Source organism: Ovis aries, chromosome 20, assembly GCF_016772045.2.
Source record: "Ovis aries strain OAR_USU_Benz2616 breed Rambouillet chromosome 20, ARS-UI_Ramb_v3.0, whole genome shotgun sequence".
Classification (NCBI taxonomy): domain Eukaryota; kingdom Metazoa; phylum Chordata; class Mammalia; order Artiodactyla; family Bovidae; genus Ovis; species Ovis aries.
Window position 1 is genome coordinate 3,510,821 of NC_056073.1, and position 17,019 is coordinate 3,527,839.

The 17,019-nt window shown below is 45.4% G+C and overlaps 1 protein-coding gene across 30 annotated transcripts in view; it reads left to right on the forward strand.

Annotated features, from left to right (window-relative positions):
* Positions 1–17,019, forward strand: part of DST (dystonin) — a 524,163-nt gene that overhangs the window by 105,459 nt on the left and 401,685 nt on the right. For 10 of the 30 annotated variants that reach the window (XM_060403008.1, XM_060403010.1, XM_060403011.1 and 7 more), the window contains exon 1: positions 5,847–6,029. The exons of the other annotated variants lie outside the window; for them this stretch is intronic. In XM_060403008.1, coding sequence (XP_060258991.1) covers positions 5,939–6,029 — 91 coding nt within the window. In that variant the 5' untranslated portion in view covers positions 5,847–5,938. Of the gene's footprint in view, positions 1–5,846; positions 6,030–17,019 lie in introns of those variants that run through there. 30 annotated transcript variants of the gene reach the window in all.

Genomic DNA, 17,019 nt, shown 5'->3' on the forward strand with positions numbered 1-17,019 from the left:
AAAGCATAGCATCTCTATTAGCATCATGTGTTCATAGCAGCTCCTCCCTTTGGTGCTTTTGAGGGTTTAGCCATCATGCATCCCTGATTAATTAATACATGGGAGGGGCCCGTGTTTCTCTTCTGTTACCTGGTGTTCCCTTGCACTGCCTGTAGGTCCCAGAAGGGATGGCTTGTTTTACTTAGCTGCAAGCTGAGCCTTCTGTGGAACTCTATCCCCCAGCCTGCAGTGCCCGTGTGGTTTGTGTATATACGAGCTACGCTTTTTGAGGTGGTTGTTACCTAATTTTTTTCTCAGAAACGGCAATGGGGTAGGTTGGGGTGTGTCCCGGGGGGGCTCTCTTGAAAGGCCAAAGCCGAGGTGCTTACCAGAGTTGATTTTTACTGTGGATTTGGCCTTTTCCCCCTCCCTCTCTCCCTCCCAGGCCCCTGCCCACTCAGTTTCTCTTGCTTCCCACCATCATGCAGAGCTGGGACTTGCCTACCTTCTAGGGGGCTGCAGGGGACTAGCTCAGATCCTGGCTGCCGTGGTGGCTGAGAGTCCCCCGAGGGTCCCCCCAGTGGGATTTTCTGATACGGGAAAAATAAACAGCGCCAGCCAGCCATTCTCTCATCTGGGTTTCTGGGGCAACAGCCTTGAGCTTCTTCTGGCTTCTTTTGTGAGATGCTGGCTGGTCTCACCCAGGCCTTTGACGTGGAGGGTGGAGGCAGGCAGGGCAGGGAGGATGGAGACAGTTTGGGAGCCAAGGGAGAGTGAGCAGGGCGGCTGGGGGGTTCTTAGAGGGCTGGGTGGGCACCGGAGAGTCTGGTCACCAAGGCTGGATTCCCTGCCTGGTCATGACCCCCCCCAGGGGGCGGAGGAGACAGTGCTGGAACCAGGGTACCAGATACTTGTTTTGGCAGAAAGGGAAGACGGTGACAGGTGGTGCTCTGTGGCAAGCCTGCATCTCCAAAGCAGGATGCCTGGATGGCGGAAGGTGCTCCTGGGCTGAGAGTTTTGATGGACGTGGCAGAGTTGGCCTTTTGCTTTTGGTATTGAAGGAGGGGCTAGGGGAGAAGGACGGGCACCTGTTTGTCCGGGGATGAGATTACATAAACTACTAGACAGGCAGCCAGCAGCGGCTGGCGGTAGTAGCAGGCGGTGTGTATGCCCGGTGGGGAATGGAGGACCTGGGGGTTCTGATGGGGTGCAGTGGAACGTGGGCGCTGGGGTCAGGGGAGTCTCAGCTCTGTGAGGGCGAGGCCACACCTTACTTACTGTAAAGGGTTTGCTACGAAGTTAGCGGTAGTTGCTGCACTGGAGACCTCCAAGTTACAGACTTTTAAGATTACATTAGTTCTTCAAAAATAGAACAAAAGAAAATAAAACAACAGACAGAATAAGCGGCTCTAGTATGGACGTGTACTAATGACCATGTTTAAAATAAACACTGGTAAATTGGCTATTGCACGCAAATCACATCCATGCTCACACACAGAGCATAGGCTGAGGGGTCTGTCTATAAACAGCTGTTTTATCATCATGTGGCTAAACTATGAAGTTCAGGTATATTATGTGTTAAATTTGCCACACAGCATCCAGGATGAGGGTAAGGGGTCGGGTCATCTGAGGGGATGTGGTACAGTGGAGAGCTGGAAAACATATCATTCAGGTTTCAGCTTCTCATTTTATTAGGCATTTTCGCACTTGGCCTGAAACCTATCCTGTCTGTGAAGTTCATCCCTAGACAGGGCAAGGGCCAGAAAGGGTGTGGGGATGTCCACTGTGTTTATTATTTAGTAATAAAGGAATTGAAAGTTGAACCCGGTTATTTATGTTTAAGGTTGTAAAAATAGAATGGAATGAGGAAATGTCTCGAGTGGAGAAGACCATATGGTTTTGGGGATCCCGTTAGTCACTCACGTTCAATACATGTTTCTTATGCTTCTGGGACAACATGAAGGTGTGCAGTCGGTTCTGCCTTGAAAGCAATTCTAACCTCACACGTGAGTGAGTCACAGCACGGTGAGAGGCCAGCTGTGACGGCTCTGAGGGCCTGGATGAGGAGCACCCAGAGGGAGAGTCTGATTACCCCGGACCGAGAGGAGGCCGGCAGCTTCCTGAAGGGCTGCTGGGGGGCTCGCTGCGGGAGGGGAGGTTTCATGAGCCTGATGGACTGGTGCGAGCTGGAAGTCACTTCCGCGGTATGGAGCTGCAAACACTCAGCAGGGAGGTGGGTTCAGGTGGAAACTGCAAGTCATCTGTGCAGCCGAAGCCTGGGATTTGTAGGGAAGAGTGGGAACCGTTAGGATGTTTTGGAGCAATTCTGCAGAGACTGGACTATTTAGCTGTCAGTGGTGCAGAATCACTTGAAGATATAAAAAGCAGTGCGATGAGATAATCAGATGTACATTTCCTGGCGATGGTGTCACATGTCTGATACTTTATAATTTTAAAAGTGATTCTGCATTTATCGCAGTGTCTTCATGTAAAAATCTGAGCCTGTCATGCCATATATGCTCTCCTGATCTCTCAGGGTCAAGGCGATAATGACATGGTAACATGGAAGGAAAGGGGCTTTGTTTTCTTTAACATCGTACCAGGCAGATCTGCTGTTTTTACCTGCAGGATATCGCAAGCTGGGTTTTTCGGTCTTGAGGTGCTTGTGAAGGTACATGGTTGGTTAGTGACGATGCTATTTTAAACTATGGATATTTGTCCCATGTGAATTCTTTGAAGTGAAGAATTGAAAGATCTTGGCAGAGTTAGACTTTGGATTTTAATTCCTCCTCTATCACAAACCGGTTGTGTTTTCTTGGACAATTTACTGAACGTTTACTTCTTACCTTCATTTTGTCTATCCAGGAATCGTGGCTATGGGGATTAAAGTAGTAAACGCAAAGCATTTTGCAGATTCCCTGACACATGGTAAACGCTCTGTGAGTGAGGGCTGACTGATGGCCCTGAGCTCTCATAAGCACCTGATGAAAAGTGAAAGTGAGAGTCGCCCAGTCATGTCTGACTCTGTATATACAGTCCATGGAATTCTCCAGGCCAAAATACTGGAGTGGATAGCCTTTCCTTTCTCCAGGGGATCTTCCCAACCCAGGGATTGAACCCAGGTCTCTCACATGGCAAGCGGATATTTTAGCAACTAAGCCACAAGGGGAAAGCCCATAGGTTATCTCATTCAGGTTTCTTGACAATTTTGTGAAGTAGGCGCTGTTATTTTCAGGGCTTCCCAGGTGGCACAGTGGTAAAGAATCCACATGCCAATGCAGGAGACCCAACAGACACGGGCTCGATCCCTGGGTCGGGAAGATCCCCTGGAGTAGGAAATGGCAATCCACTCCAGTATTCTTGCCTGAAACATTCCATGGACAGAGGAGCCTGGAGGGCTACTTTGCATTGGATTGCAAAGAGTTGGACACGACCAAGTGACTGAGCACACACACTCTTATTTTCTCCATTTTTTTCAGGCCATAAATCTGCCAAAAGAGGAGAGACTCTTCCCGAGGTTCTAGGAAGTGGTGGAGCTGGGATCTGAATTCAGGCCATCTTGACTTGAGGGACCAAGCTCTAAACTGCTGTGCCTTTCCCGCTTCCTTGTGGAATACACTAAGATTATTAGCAGATTGATCCTTGATTATCATTCCAGGAATATACGTTCACCCCAGCAACCACCAGTGCTGCTTGTTCTTTTGACCAGTTCCTTAAATGAGCAGTTACAAATCCCTTGAGTGTGCAGTGGTGATACTCACAAAACTGGGTGCTTGTGCAAGTCGCTTAGTCGAGTCTGACTCTTTGTGACCCCATGGACTATACAGTTCATGGAATTCTCTAAGCCAGAATGCTGGAGTGGGTAGCCTTTCCCTTCTTCAGGGGATCTTCCCAACCCAGGGATCAAACCCAGGTCTCCCGCATGGTGGGCGGATTCTTTACTAGCTGAGCCACAAGGGAAGCCCAGGAATACTGGAGCGGGTATCTGTCCTTTTGCCGGTAGATCTTCTGGACCCAGGAATTGAACTGGGGTCTCCTGCGTTGCAGGCAGATTCTTTACCAACTGAGCTATCAGGGAAGCTACTGGGTGTCAATTTCTGATTAAGGCTCAGACTATGCCCTCATTGACCTTACTCATTGTGAGAGAGACAAGACAGTTAAAATTTTTTTTAATTGAAGTAAAATTGACTTACAATGTTGTGTTAATTTCTGCTATACAGCAGCAGTGATTCAGTTATATATATATGTATATATACTTTTTTTCATATTTTTCCATCATGGTTATCACAGGATACTGAATATGGTTCCCTGTGCTGTACAGTAGGACCTGGTTGTTTACCCATCATATTTATAATAGTTTGCATCTGCTAATTCCAAGCTCCCACGCCATTCCTCCCCCAAGCCTGTACCCCCTGGCAGCCACAACTCTGTTCTCTATGTCCATGAGAGACGGGAGAGTTCTGGGAGATTTATTTGTACATGTGTGATTTGTAAATGGAATGACTCTTAGGGATCGAATTGCTAATCCTTTCAGTTCTAGGCGTCCCATATGGTCCATGCTTGTTCCTCATGAACTAATATGCTCATAAATGCATGCCAAGTTGCAAGAAAACTCTAGTGATCAAGTGGGATGTGAGATCAAACTCAGGTCAGAGGTCAGGATAGAACAGAGAAGTGTGGTCTTGTTCTGTTTGGAGTCACAAAAATAGGCCAACTACTAATGCGAAGTAAAGCTTTCCAATTCTAACTTAAGGAAGTTTTATCCAGAGTATACAGTGTTCTCAAGACTACTCATTCCCATGTAACAAATCATGGAAAATGGTCCAGATTCACATCACTAAAAAAGAAAAAAGACTCATCAAGGACAAAAGGTCAGTACTCATGAAAGAAGAAATAGGGAGGGGAGATGTGGCCAGAGTCATCAATCAGAGTCAACAATGAAGTGGCTCATCTGATAACAATAACAGCGAACACGGACAATGTTGACGTGTCACAAGTTTGTGATATGGTGATATGATATGATGAACTTCATGATACGATTATCCTGATGAAGACAGGCTGTCGCTTGGCCGCATCACACCGCGGGGTGATCCGCGGCGGGGAGGAGCGGGCGGCGGAGCCTGGTGTCTCTGGCGGCGCAGCGGCGCGGCCAGGCTCTGGGGGGCGGCAGGGAGGGGCCGCCGGCTGGGCCGGGGGCGCGCAGGCGCAGGCGGCCCCCGAGGCGCGGACCCCGGCTCCCCCGCCCGCGCGCCCCGCGCTGCCGCGGGGCCCGGCCCTTCCGCGCGGCCGGCCGGTCCCGGAGGCTCCCCCGGTCTCTCCCGGAGCCCCGCGGGGGTTGCGAGCGCGGGAGGCGCGATCCACGGCTTTGTTTCCCAGGCACCTGTTGTAGGTCCCAAATAGAAACCTCGCCCCTGGGATCCGGGCAGCGGCCCGCGCCCGGGGAGGGCGGGCCGGGGAGGGGCCGGGCGCTGCCCGCCGGAGGCCGCCGCCCGCCCGCCCTCTCGCCCGCCCCCTCCCCGCGCTCCCCCTCCCGGGCGCGGGCGCGCGTCTGCGGCGCGGCGGCCAGGAAATGCCGCAGATGCGCCGCGGAGCACCGCGGGCGGAGGCAGCAGCGCGCGCGTCCTCCCGGCCCCGAGCGGGCGCGCAGAGCCGGGCCCGGGCGGCCGCCGCCTCAGCTGCCGAGGGTGCAGGCGCCCGCCGCCCCGCGCCCGCCTTCGCCGGGCCCCGGGCTCCCCGGCGCCGCGTGGCGCCGCGCGCCGCCGCCGGGCTCGCCTGCGCGGACCGTCGCTGAGTCCCCGGGGCGTCTCCCCGGCTGACCCCCTGTGCGCCCCGGCGCTCACCCCGGCCTGCCCTCCTCGCGCGTTTCCGTGCCCGCGGCTGCCCCTCGCTGACTGCGGTCCTGTCCGGGTTTCGAGCGGGAGAGGGGGCTCGGCCGGTCCCCGCTGAGATAAACCTGGGCATGGCGGGGTACCTCTCCCCGGCCGCCTACCTGTGCGTGGACGAGCAGGAGTACCTCCAGGCCTACGAGGATGTCCTGGAGAGGTACAAAGGTATGTCGCCCCCCATCCCCCCGCCTGGGCGGGGCGCAGACCTGCGGGGTGACCGTCTCCTTTGCTTGAGAGGAGCCACTGCTGCTTGGGCACAAGAAAACAGGTGTCTGGACCAGTCCTGGGACTGAACCTGGTCTTTTGGGGACGGGATTCCGTATCCCCCCGCAGGGAGGGTGGCCGAGTGGGCGATGGCCGGAAGACACCGTCGGATGGGCAGTACAGTGCGGGGGAGGGGTTTGGTTTCCAAGAAGCACCTTGCGTTTTTCTCCTTTGTAAAAGCTCTTAAGCACTACGCGTAATCATCCTTCTTGCTGGGAGGGTGGTTACCGGTTCCTTCTCCGTGGGATTACTAAGGCATTGCTGCCCTTGCTTGATATGGGGTACTGGTTAACCCTTAAAAAAGGTTCTTGGCTTCTTAAATAAATGGACTGTTTCACCACTGAGAGCATCACCAAATCGTTTTTCTTAAAATGATTTTATTTGAAAAGTTTATGGTTCGTGACTATATTAAATCTATTCCTACGTATCGTAAAGGTTACTTGATAGTGTGATGGATGAAAGACTTTCGTCAGAGTCTGTTGTAAATTTAAAGGTAAAGGAGTATATTTTGAGATATTTTTCTGCCTGTCCTTTATGTTAGGGAAATTCTGTGATAAATAGTATTGACATTTTAGCATTATGCTTATTTTGACCTTATAGGTAAATGAGAGGTTAGATTAAAGAACACTTTCCCATCTTAAAGGGTCTTTTAGTCTCTGGACATTGTCTTTCAAAATGTCCAGACGGTCTCCTAACTGGCTCCACCTAAGCGCTCCACACCCAGGGATGGCTAAAAGCCTTGATATATTAATGGTGAATCGGGGCCTGTCTCATCGGTTGGTTTCAAGTGGTCTTGCTTCTTTTGAATATTTGCTTTGGTCTTAAGAAACTCAATTTCTGTAAATTGAGTGGGGAGTATATGGTTTAACATGCATGTATCACTAGAAGTCTATTAGTAGAAAGTAGAAATATGGAATACTGAACTGAATAAATTCCAAGCACCGCCCCGCCAAGCTCAAAATCTACCCATGAACATGTTTCCTCTCCTTCTAGAACATATTTTATTTTTGACATTCCTTTGATGCATGTAGAATTCTGTATACAGCACAATCAGAATTCCTTTGTGCCAAGGCTCTATTGTATGATACTACCGATGAGCAAGTGCTATGATATTTTAGGCTAAAGCACATTTGTAGCATCTGTATATGCGTTCACGTCCAATACCCTCATGTTTACATCTATACTTCCATTGAAAAAATAAGATTTTAATCAGTTGTTCCAGAACCTTAAAAATGAGAGATATTGCAATATACTAATAAACATGAGTTTGAGTGAACTCCATGGTGATGGACAGGGAGGCCTGGCATGCTGTGATTCATGGGGTCGCAAAAAGTCGGACACGACTGAGCGACTGAACTGAACTGAACTGAATAAACCTTATGGAACAGGTACACCTGTGTTCTTTAAGGTCAGAAAGAAACAGTCTGAAAGCTTGAAAGTAAATACCTTTTTTACTTTTGGAAAAAAAAGAAAAAGATAGCTGTATGAATTTTTGTCCCATCAAGTTTTACCTCGGTGACACCTGGCTAATTGCAGATGACTTGGAACACAGAAATAACTGAGGTGCTGATTTGACTTGCCTTGAGGAAGTGGACATTCTGTAAAAGATGGTTTTTATTTGCCTTTGCAAGTAAAAGGAAATAGAAGATCCTGCAGGTCATTGCCGATTTCACTTTATCTCGTTTTCTTATAGCCTAATAATCAGTATGGAACTTTACACATCCACTTTTTCAAACTTGTAGTCCCGAATTTCCTGAAAAAGCGGAGGTTGTTTCCTTCATCTTTGTGGTGTTAAAATGCATAAGTCATCAGTTTGTCCTCGGCTTTATAGATGTTCTGTGTTTCGTCTGGTCTTAGAAAGAAAAGTAAGAGTATTGGCCAGTGTGCTATGTGGAAAGCTAGAGACCTGGAAAACGCATTGTTTCCCGATGTGTTTTGAAGCCGGTTATGATTTCCCATCAGTATCCAATTCGATGACTTCATTACAGAGCTTATTATCCCGATGACTTGCTGTGGGGGCTGATCTAATCAGAAAAGAATTGTAGGCTGTGAATAGGGAGTGTCAGCTCACTCAACTTTCAAAGTACAGTTGTTCCATTTTCTGAAATCGTGCATTGTTCAAAACATTTTCCATTCCCATTTGAACTTGAGAGCTTATTTCGATTTTCATTTCTGACCAAGTTCCTTGATTCCAGGGTGACTTTGCGTTTGGCTGGAGTGTTATCAGGTTGCCAAGTGATCATATGCCCCAGCTGTTGAACGTGTGGGTCAGCTGTAACAAATTCAGAATTTGTCTGTTGACAGAAATGGAGAATTACAGTAATGTATAACGTTAGCAATTATGACTATTAGGTTTAGAAGTTGAGAGTTGAGTCCTCAGATGGCTTTGGAAGAACTTCAAACCTAGCCTTCTGGATCAGAACAAGAATAGCGGCAAGTGAGTGAGCCCTAATTATTTATGGTGTAGTCTATTCTTGGGTCTTGCTTTGGTCCTTACTTTTGAGTGAAAAGAGGCAACTGTCTGCTGAATTAGAATAACACAGAAAGGGCTATTTGCTGCAGAGAAGGGTGCAGTGTTCTGATTCATATTCCAGTGCCTTTACTTATAAAATGTATTTGTTGCTAGGATGTTCAGGGCATCTGATTAAAAAAAAAAAAATCTCATTACTTCAGCAGATTGCCAGAGGCAGGGTGAATAAAAGCATTTATTTACAAATAAAATTTATTTCTTTATTATTTATACTAGAAATAGCCTATATCAGTAACTTTCTTTAATATCTTATGGTGAATTATCCAGTGTATTTATCATTGGAAAAGACTCTGATGCTTGGAGGGATTGGGGGCAGGAGGAAAAGGGACAACAGAGGATGAGATGGCTGGATGGCATCACCGACTCGATGAGTTTGAGTTTGAGTGAGTTTGAGTGAACTCCGGGAGATGTGATGGACAGGGAGGCCTGGCGTACTGCGATTCATAGGGTCGCAAAGAGTCGGACATGACTGAGTGACTGAACTGAACTGAACTGAACTGATAAAACATTTTTAGTAGGTTAGCATAAAAGATGCACAACATCCCTCTTGTCTTCCCTGTCAGTATAAGGAAACCAACTGACATACTGTTATTAGAATTAATTTCTATATATTATTATATTACTAGTATTAATTAGCTGTCACTGTGAGATTCTGTTGTTTGAGTCTGTGATGGGAAGATTTTCTTTTCTCAACACATTGTTAATTTTGAAAATTGATTTTAAGTGTGAAAATGAGAGCACTAATGTGAGTCCAATGAATTTTATTCTATGCATTTTACACTTAATGGACAAGGAAGGTAAATTATTTTGGTCCAAGAAAATGAGTATTTTTCCATTGACCTGGAAATTAATCAGTTATCCCCAAATAACTATAACAAGGGCTGCTTCTTATTCTCTATGAAAGCTGAGTGGCAGATTTCTTACTTATGTGTGACTGTGTATCTGTGTGTATGCTATTGCTGCTGCTAAGTCACTTCAGTTGTGTCTGACTCTGTGCGACCCCAGAGACGGCAGCCCACCAGGCCCCTTTGTCCCTGGGATTCTCCAGGCAAGAACACTGGAGTGGGTTGCCATTTCCTTCTCCAGTGCATGAAAGTGAAAAGTAAAAGTGAAGTCGCTCAGTTGTGTCTGACTCTTAGCGACCCCATGGACTGCAGCCTACCAGGCCCTTCTGTCCATGGGATTTTCCAGGCAAGAGTACTGGAGTGGGTTGCCATTTCCTTCTCCAATCTGTGTATATAGATCATGAAAAAACCCTCTTTGATTAAAAAAGAAGACAGAAGTTTCTGTTTTCCATGAAAACGCTGAGGAGTTGCCTTAATCCTTTTTTCACATTAAGGCCCCGTGATTCTGCTTTTGTGCATGGTGACAAAAGGAACTGAGAACTATTCCAGCTGTAATTTTCATTTTCAGTTCACTTTTAAGGCATACATGGATACATGGATGGTCAAAATCCTATCTTTTACTGTGTAAATTAACTTTGGTGCTGGCTGAATTGGAAGCTGGAGTGTAAAGATTTCAGAGAACTTTGCCCCCTTCAATCTGTGTGACCTCAGTGGTTTTCAGCTGGCTTCAGGATTCTGCAAAATCTTGATTTCAGATTTCATCTCCTCTTCGAGATTCATAGTCAGTTGTGTAGTGCGTGATCGTTAATAGGGCCTCATCGTGATTGGGAAGAACCCTGGAGAAGGAAATGGCAACCCACTCCAGTATTCTTGTCTGGGAAATCCCATGGACTGAAGAGTCTGGAGGGCTACAGTCCATGGGGTCATAAAGTGTCAGATATGGCTGAGTGACTGAGCACAGCCCATCTGCTAGTTAGTGCTGTTTGTAGCTAGGTATGATAGTATTAGTCTGGGCCTTTTCTTTTCTTTTAAAAAATGAAATAGGTTTAACTAGTGATGAGCGTTAGTTAAGATTGTGTTTGGATGTCTGTAGCAAAAAACAGGTTGATGATGTTTTCTTTTTCTCAGGGACTGGGAGGGCTGTGGGGAACCTCTATTTGCCACTAGGACTCAGACTTCTGTGTTGCTTCTTGGCCATCACGTGGGTGGTCTCTCATTACAAGATGGCTGCTGCTCTTCCAGCCTTTGCATCTCAATTCCAGATGGGAAGAAAGGAAAGTATTAGAGGAAGCACCCTGACTGAAACTGCCCACCCTAACCAGGCACCATAATAACCATTTACATGCGTTATTTTAAAACAGGAGGTCCTGGTAAGGAAAATGGAACTGATAAGCCACCACTAAAATAGGAGTTTGGAATTAACATATACATACTACTGTACATAAAATAGGTAATCAACAAGGACCTATTGTATAGCACCAGGAACTATACTCAATATCTTGGTTACCTATTTTATATATAGTAGTATGGAAATGTTAATCCCAAGCTCCTAATTTATCTCCTCCCTTTCCCTTTTGGTAACCCTGTTTGTTTTCTATGTTTGTGAGTCTGTTTGTCTTATAAATTAAAGTTCACTTCATCTGTTTTTAAGATTCCACGTATAAGAGATAGCTTATGATATTTGTCTTTCTCCGTCTGACTTGTTCACTTAATATGATAATATCTAGGTTCATCAGTGTCGCTGCAGGTAGCATTATTTTTTTTTTATGGCTGAGTAATATTTCACTGTATGGTCTATCCCTTTAATGTAATTATATTTGTCATAGTTTTCTACTCGACTCTCTTTTCATTCAGAAGAGGAAGCGAATAGTCCTCCTGGGGTTGGGTATTGGGGAAAACTCTGTCCTTCAGGTCAGGTGGGATTTTCCGTGGACAGAGGCTGAAGGTGGCAGGGAGGGGAGCCTCAGGGGCAGGATCTGTGGGGCAATTCTGTTGCATTAGCAGAACCACAGAACTCATTTGGAGAGTTTGGCTGAATGGGATGGGGTAGCGGTTATGGGAAGATGCATCTGGCTGAATATGGACCAGGTTGAAGAGAGCCTGGGATGCCATAGCCAGGACCAGATTTGGGGTTTCTTCTCTAGGCAGGGAACTCTCATGATCTTTCCCAGGGTGTTAGATCAGTTTCAGGAAAATACCTCTGGTAACAGTGTGGAGGCTGAATGGGAGGGGAGCCTCAGGAAGTCACCGAAAGATTGAGGTGTTTGGATGGAAGGCTTTTTCAATAGGAGCTTACTTAGGAAACTTACAGCGTGGCTGATGGTTAGCTGTATGTGTGGGGACAGGATGGGGTGCAACGACTTTGTTGTTGAAGTTACAGTTGAAGATACTTGGGGTCTTTTTAATTTGTAAAACATTTCTTATAGTGTGTGTTCATTACAAAACATAGTTTGAAGTTTTAAAAATTCATTTAAAGCTGCTGTTCAATAGACCTTTGGCTTAGCTGTAGATGGATGGAATCCAGTAAATTCAGTAAATGATGCAAAAAGCTGACTCAATGGAAAAGACCCTGATGCTGGGAAAGATTGAGGGCAGGAGGAAAAGAGGGTGACAGAGGATGAGATGGTTGGATGGCATCACTGACTCAATGGACATGAGTTTGCGCAAGCTCTGGGAGCTAGTGAAGGACAGGGAAGGCTGGCCTGCTGCAGTCCATGGGGCTGCAAAGAGTTGGACACAACTGAGCTACTGAACAACAACAACAACAAATACATATTTATCAAAAAGAGAAAATACTGTTTTGAAATAGTCTTTTTCCTCTTTTTTAAAAAGGGGTGTAGTTGACATAACATTAGAAAAAAGTTCTTAATATTAATCATTGTTAGGGCTTCCCGGGGGTCCTCGTGGTAAGGAACCATTGCAGGAGACATAAGAGACCTGGGTTTGACCCCTGGGTCAGGAAGATCCCCTGGAGGAGGGCACGGCAACCCACGCCAGTATTCTTGCCTGGAGAATCCCGTGGACAGAGGAGCCTGGCAGGTGACAGTCTGCAGGATTGCAAAGAGTTGGACATGAATGAAGTGACTCAGCACACGTGCACTTATATGACGGGCACAGTGTAGTGCATTGCAAATGAGTTATCTCTCATTTCTGAATCTCATAGCTGTTTAACTACTGCTGTTTCACCAATATGAACATTGAGGCTTCGAGAAGTTAATTTTCCTGAAATATATAGCTAAAACTGGTAGCAATGACATTTGAACATCAAGTGTATATTTGATATAAACTATGTATTTTGAGTTTTGTAATATTGACCAGGAAATGTTGCAGAAACAGTATTTTTAAGCATATTTAAAAAATTATGATTATGATTTTATTACTAGATCTTTCTGAAGTGTTTTAAATGGATACATGAAATTAAAAGTAATAGTTTAAAAATTCATAGAGATTTAGTTCAAATATTAAATAGACTTTGGAGCTTGAACCTGTTGTATCTTAGCTGGATTATATATTCTAGTGGGTAGATATCCATGAAAATAAAGTAGAATTTTAGTATGAGCATTTCCAGTGTGTATTTAGGTTGAGATTTTTGAAAAGAATTATGTTTTGTAAATGTCGCTGATGAATGTGGCTGCTTTGATACATGCCTGAGATGTTTCCTGGAAAGAATCGTCAAAGGGAGCTGACAAAGTCCTGATTTTTCTCTAGTGGGTGAAACTATTTCCCAGTGAATCCTGGTATTAAAGACATTATACAAAGATACCATTGTCCCAGTGAATTAAAAACATGCCCCTATTTTCAGTGGTACAGTTCTCCATGCTGGCCGTGCCAGTGGGACAGTTTGTCTTCGTGATGCTGGGCATGAAGCAGAACTATTCGGTGGCTTATTTTACCCTCCTGAAGGGAGAGAGGCAGACCTCCCTCACGCTCCACCTCACTAGGTTAAAAACGGAGCTGAAAGTCACTCAGTCACGTCCGACTCTGCGCTCCAGGTCAGAATACTGGAGTGGGCAGCCTTTCCCTTCTCCAGGGGATCTTCCCAACCCAGGGATCGAACCCAGGTCTCCCGCACTGCAGGCGGATTCTTTACCAGCTGAGCCACCAGGGAAGCCCTGTTTTGTTAATAAAGGTGGGATAAAGCAGGGCATATGAGTATATTGGGCAGTAGAGATTACATAGTCACTGAATGAGGCAGGCCTCAGAATGCAAGTCCTCTGACTCCGCCTAGGGCAGTGGCCATGGAAAACAGTTTTTTTCATTTTTAGGGAAGTTTGGGTTTTATGGAAAACTTGAGCAGAGAGTACTGAGTTCTCCTGGGCTCCCTCCCCTCCCCGCAGTCCCCCCTTTTGATATCTTGCATTGGCGCGGTGCATTTGTTTAACTGATGAACCAGTGTTGGTACATTAGTATTAGCTAAGATCCGGTTTGCGTTTCTGACACTGCACAGCTCCTTCTGGAATCGCTCCCATTTCATTGGTCTGTGTGTCTGCTTTTGTGCCCCTATCACAGTTTTGGTTACCGTAGCTTTGTATGTGGTCTCAAGTCAGGGAGCCTGATTCTTTCAGCCGTATTCTTCCTTCTCAGGATTGTTTTGGCTCTTCAGGGTCTTTTGTTTTTCCATACAAATTTTAAAATTATTTGTTCCAGTTCTGTGAAAAATGCCGTCACTGTTTTGATAGGGGTTGCATTGATGTAGTTTGCCTTGGGTAGTATGCTCATTTTAACAGTATTAATTCTTCCTGTCCAAAACCACAGTGCATCTTTGCAACTGTTGTCTCCAATTTTTTTCCTTGATCTTATAGTTTTCTGAGTACAGCTCTGTTACTTCCTTAGATAGGTTTATTCCGAGGTATTCTATTCTTTTTGATGTGATGGTAAATGGGATTGTTGCCTTAATTTCTTTCTGATAGTTCGTTATTAGTGTATAGAAATGAGACAGATTTCTATATATTAATTTTGTATCCTGCAGCTTAACCAAATTCACTGATGAGCTCTAGTAGTCTTCTGGTGATGTCTGTAGGGTTTTCTTTGTATAGTATCATGTCATCTGCCAACAGTGACAGGTGTTTTTTTTTTTTTTTTTTCCAATTTGGATTCCTTTTATTTCTTTTTCTTGTCTAATTTCTGTGGCTGGGACTTCCAAAACTACGTTGAATATGTACAGTTCTTCGGGAGTTGACGCATGCATGTCGTGTGATACTATTACAGTATCATATAGAATAGTTTGATAGCCCCCAAGTCCTATGTTCTGCCTGTTCATTCTCCCATGCTTCTGGCAACCACTGATCTTTTTTTTTTTTGGTCTCCGTATAGTTTAATCTTTTCCAGAATTTCCTGTAGTTGGAATTATACAGTATGTAGTCTCTTTAGACTGGTTTCTTTCCCTTGAAAGTGAAAGTCGCTCAGTCGTGCCTGACTCTTTGTGACCCCATGGCCTATACAGTCCATGGAATTCTCCAGGCCAGACTACTGGAGTGGGTAGCCTTTCCCTTCTCCAGGGGATCTTCTCAAGCCAATGATTGAACCCAGGTCTCCCACATTACAGGCGGATTCCTTACCCGCTGAGCCGCAAGGGAAGCCCTGCTTTCACTTGGTAATGTGCATTTAAGGTTCCTCCTTGTCTCCTCATGGCTTGATAGATCATTTCTTTTTACTATTGAATAGTATTCCGTTGTATGAATTTACGTTTGTTTATTCATTCACCTTTTGAAGGACATCTTGGTTGCTTTCATCTTCCGTCAATTTTGAGTAAAGAAGGTGAAAGGGAATTCGCTCAGTCGTGTCTGACTCTTTGTGACCCCATGGACTGCAGCCCACCAGGCTCCGCCATCCATGGGATTTTCCAGGCAAGAGTACTGGAGTTGGTTGCCATTTCCTTCTCCAGGAGATCCCGACCTGGGTCATCTTCCCGACCCAGGGATGGAACCCCGGTCTCCTGCGCTGCAGGCAGACAGGTTACTGTCTGAGCCATCAGGGAAGTCATTTGTGTAAATACCTGGGAGTGTGACTGCAGGATCATAGGTAAGCCTGTGTTTACCCTTTAAGAAACCGCTGAACTCGTTTCCAAAGTGGTTGCACCGTTCTTCGCTTCCACCTGCAGTGAATGGGAGCTCCTGTTGAATGCGAGTTCTTGTCGCTCCACACCCTCCTCAGCGTTTGGTGCTGGCAGTGTTTTGGATTTTAGCCATTCTGATAGGGTGCGGTAGCGTTGAATTGGTTTAATTTGCACTTCCCTAGTGACATGTGGTGTGGCGTATCTTTTCATACGTGCGTTTGCATTTATGTATCTCCTTTGGTGAGTTGTCTGGTCAGATCTTTTGCCTTTTGTTTTCTTCCTGTTAAATTTTGAGTCCTTTGTATCTTTCAGATATCAGTCCTTTATCACACATCTTTCACGAATGATTAATAATCTTTTTTTTGAAGTTTACTTAAATTTCAATTTTATTTAATTTTGAAATTTTAATTGTATTTCAAAATTTAACTTAAGAGACTTGAATATTTTATTTTTAATTTTATATTAAAGTATAGTCGATTTATTACTACAATGTTGTGTTACTTTTGGGCATTCAGCAAAATGATTCAGTTATACATGTACATATATTCATCCTTTGTCAGATTCTTTCCCCATAGAGGTTGTTACAGAACACTGAGTAGGGTCTGTGTTACACAGTAGGTCCTTGCTCATTCTCTGTTTTATATATAGTAGTGTGTATATGTTATTGTTGTTGAGTGGCCCAGTTGTGTCTGACTCTTTGCGACCCCGTGGACTGCAGCACGCCAAGCTTCCCTGTCCTTCACAATCTTTCAGAGCTTACTCAGAATCATGTCCATTGAGTCGGTGACGCTATCCAACCATCTCATCCTCTGTCATCCCCTTCTCCTCCTGCCTTCAATCTTTGCCAGCATCGGGGTCAGTTCTTTGCATCGGGTGGCCAAAGTATTGGAGCTTCAGCATTAGTCCTTCCAATGAATATTCAGGACTGAGTTCCTTTAGGATTGGCTGGGTTGATCTTGCAGTCCAAGGGACTCTCAAGAGTCTTCTCCAGCACCACAGATCAAAAGCATCAGTTCTTCGGCACTCAGCCTTCTTTATGGTCCAGCTCTCACATCCATACATGACTATTGGAAAAACCATAACTTTGACTATCCTGACCTTTGTTGGCAAAGTAATGTCTCTGTTTTTTAATATGTTGTCTAGGTTTGCCATAGTTTTTCTCCCAAGGAGCAAGCGTCTTTTAATTTCTGCAGATGGCTGCAGTCATCATCTGCAGTGATTTTGGAGCCCCCCAAAATAAAGTCTGTCACTGTTTCCATTGTTTCCCCATCTATTTGCCGTGAAGTCATGGGACCGGATGCCATGACCTTTGATTTTTGAATGTTGAGTTTTAATACAGCTTTTTCACTCTCCTCTGTAACCTTCCTGAAGAGGCACTTCAGTTCCTCTTTGTTTTCTGCCATAAGGGTGGTTTCATCTGCATACCTGAAATTACTGGTATTTCTCCTGGCAATCTTGATT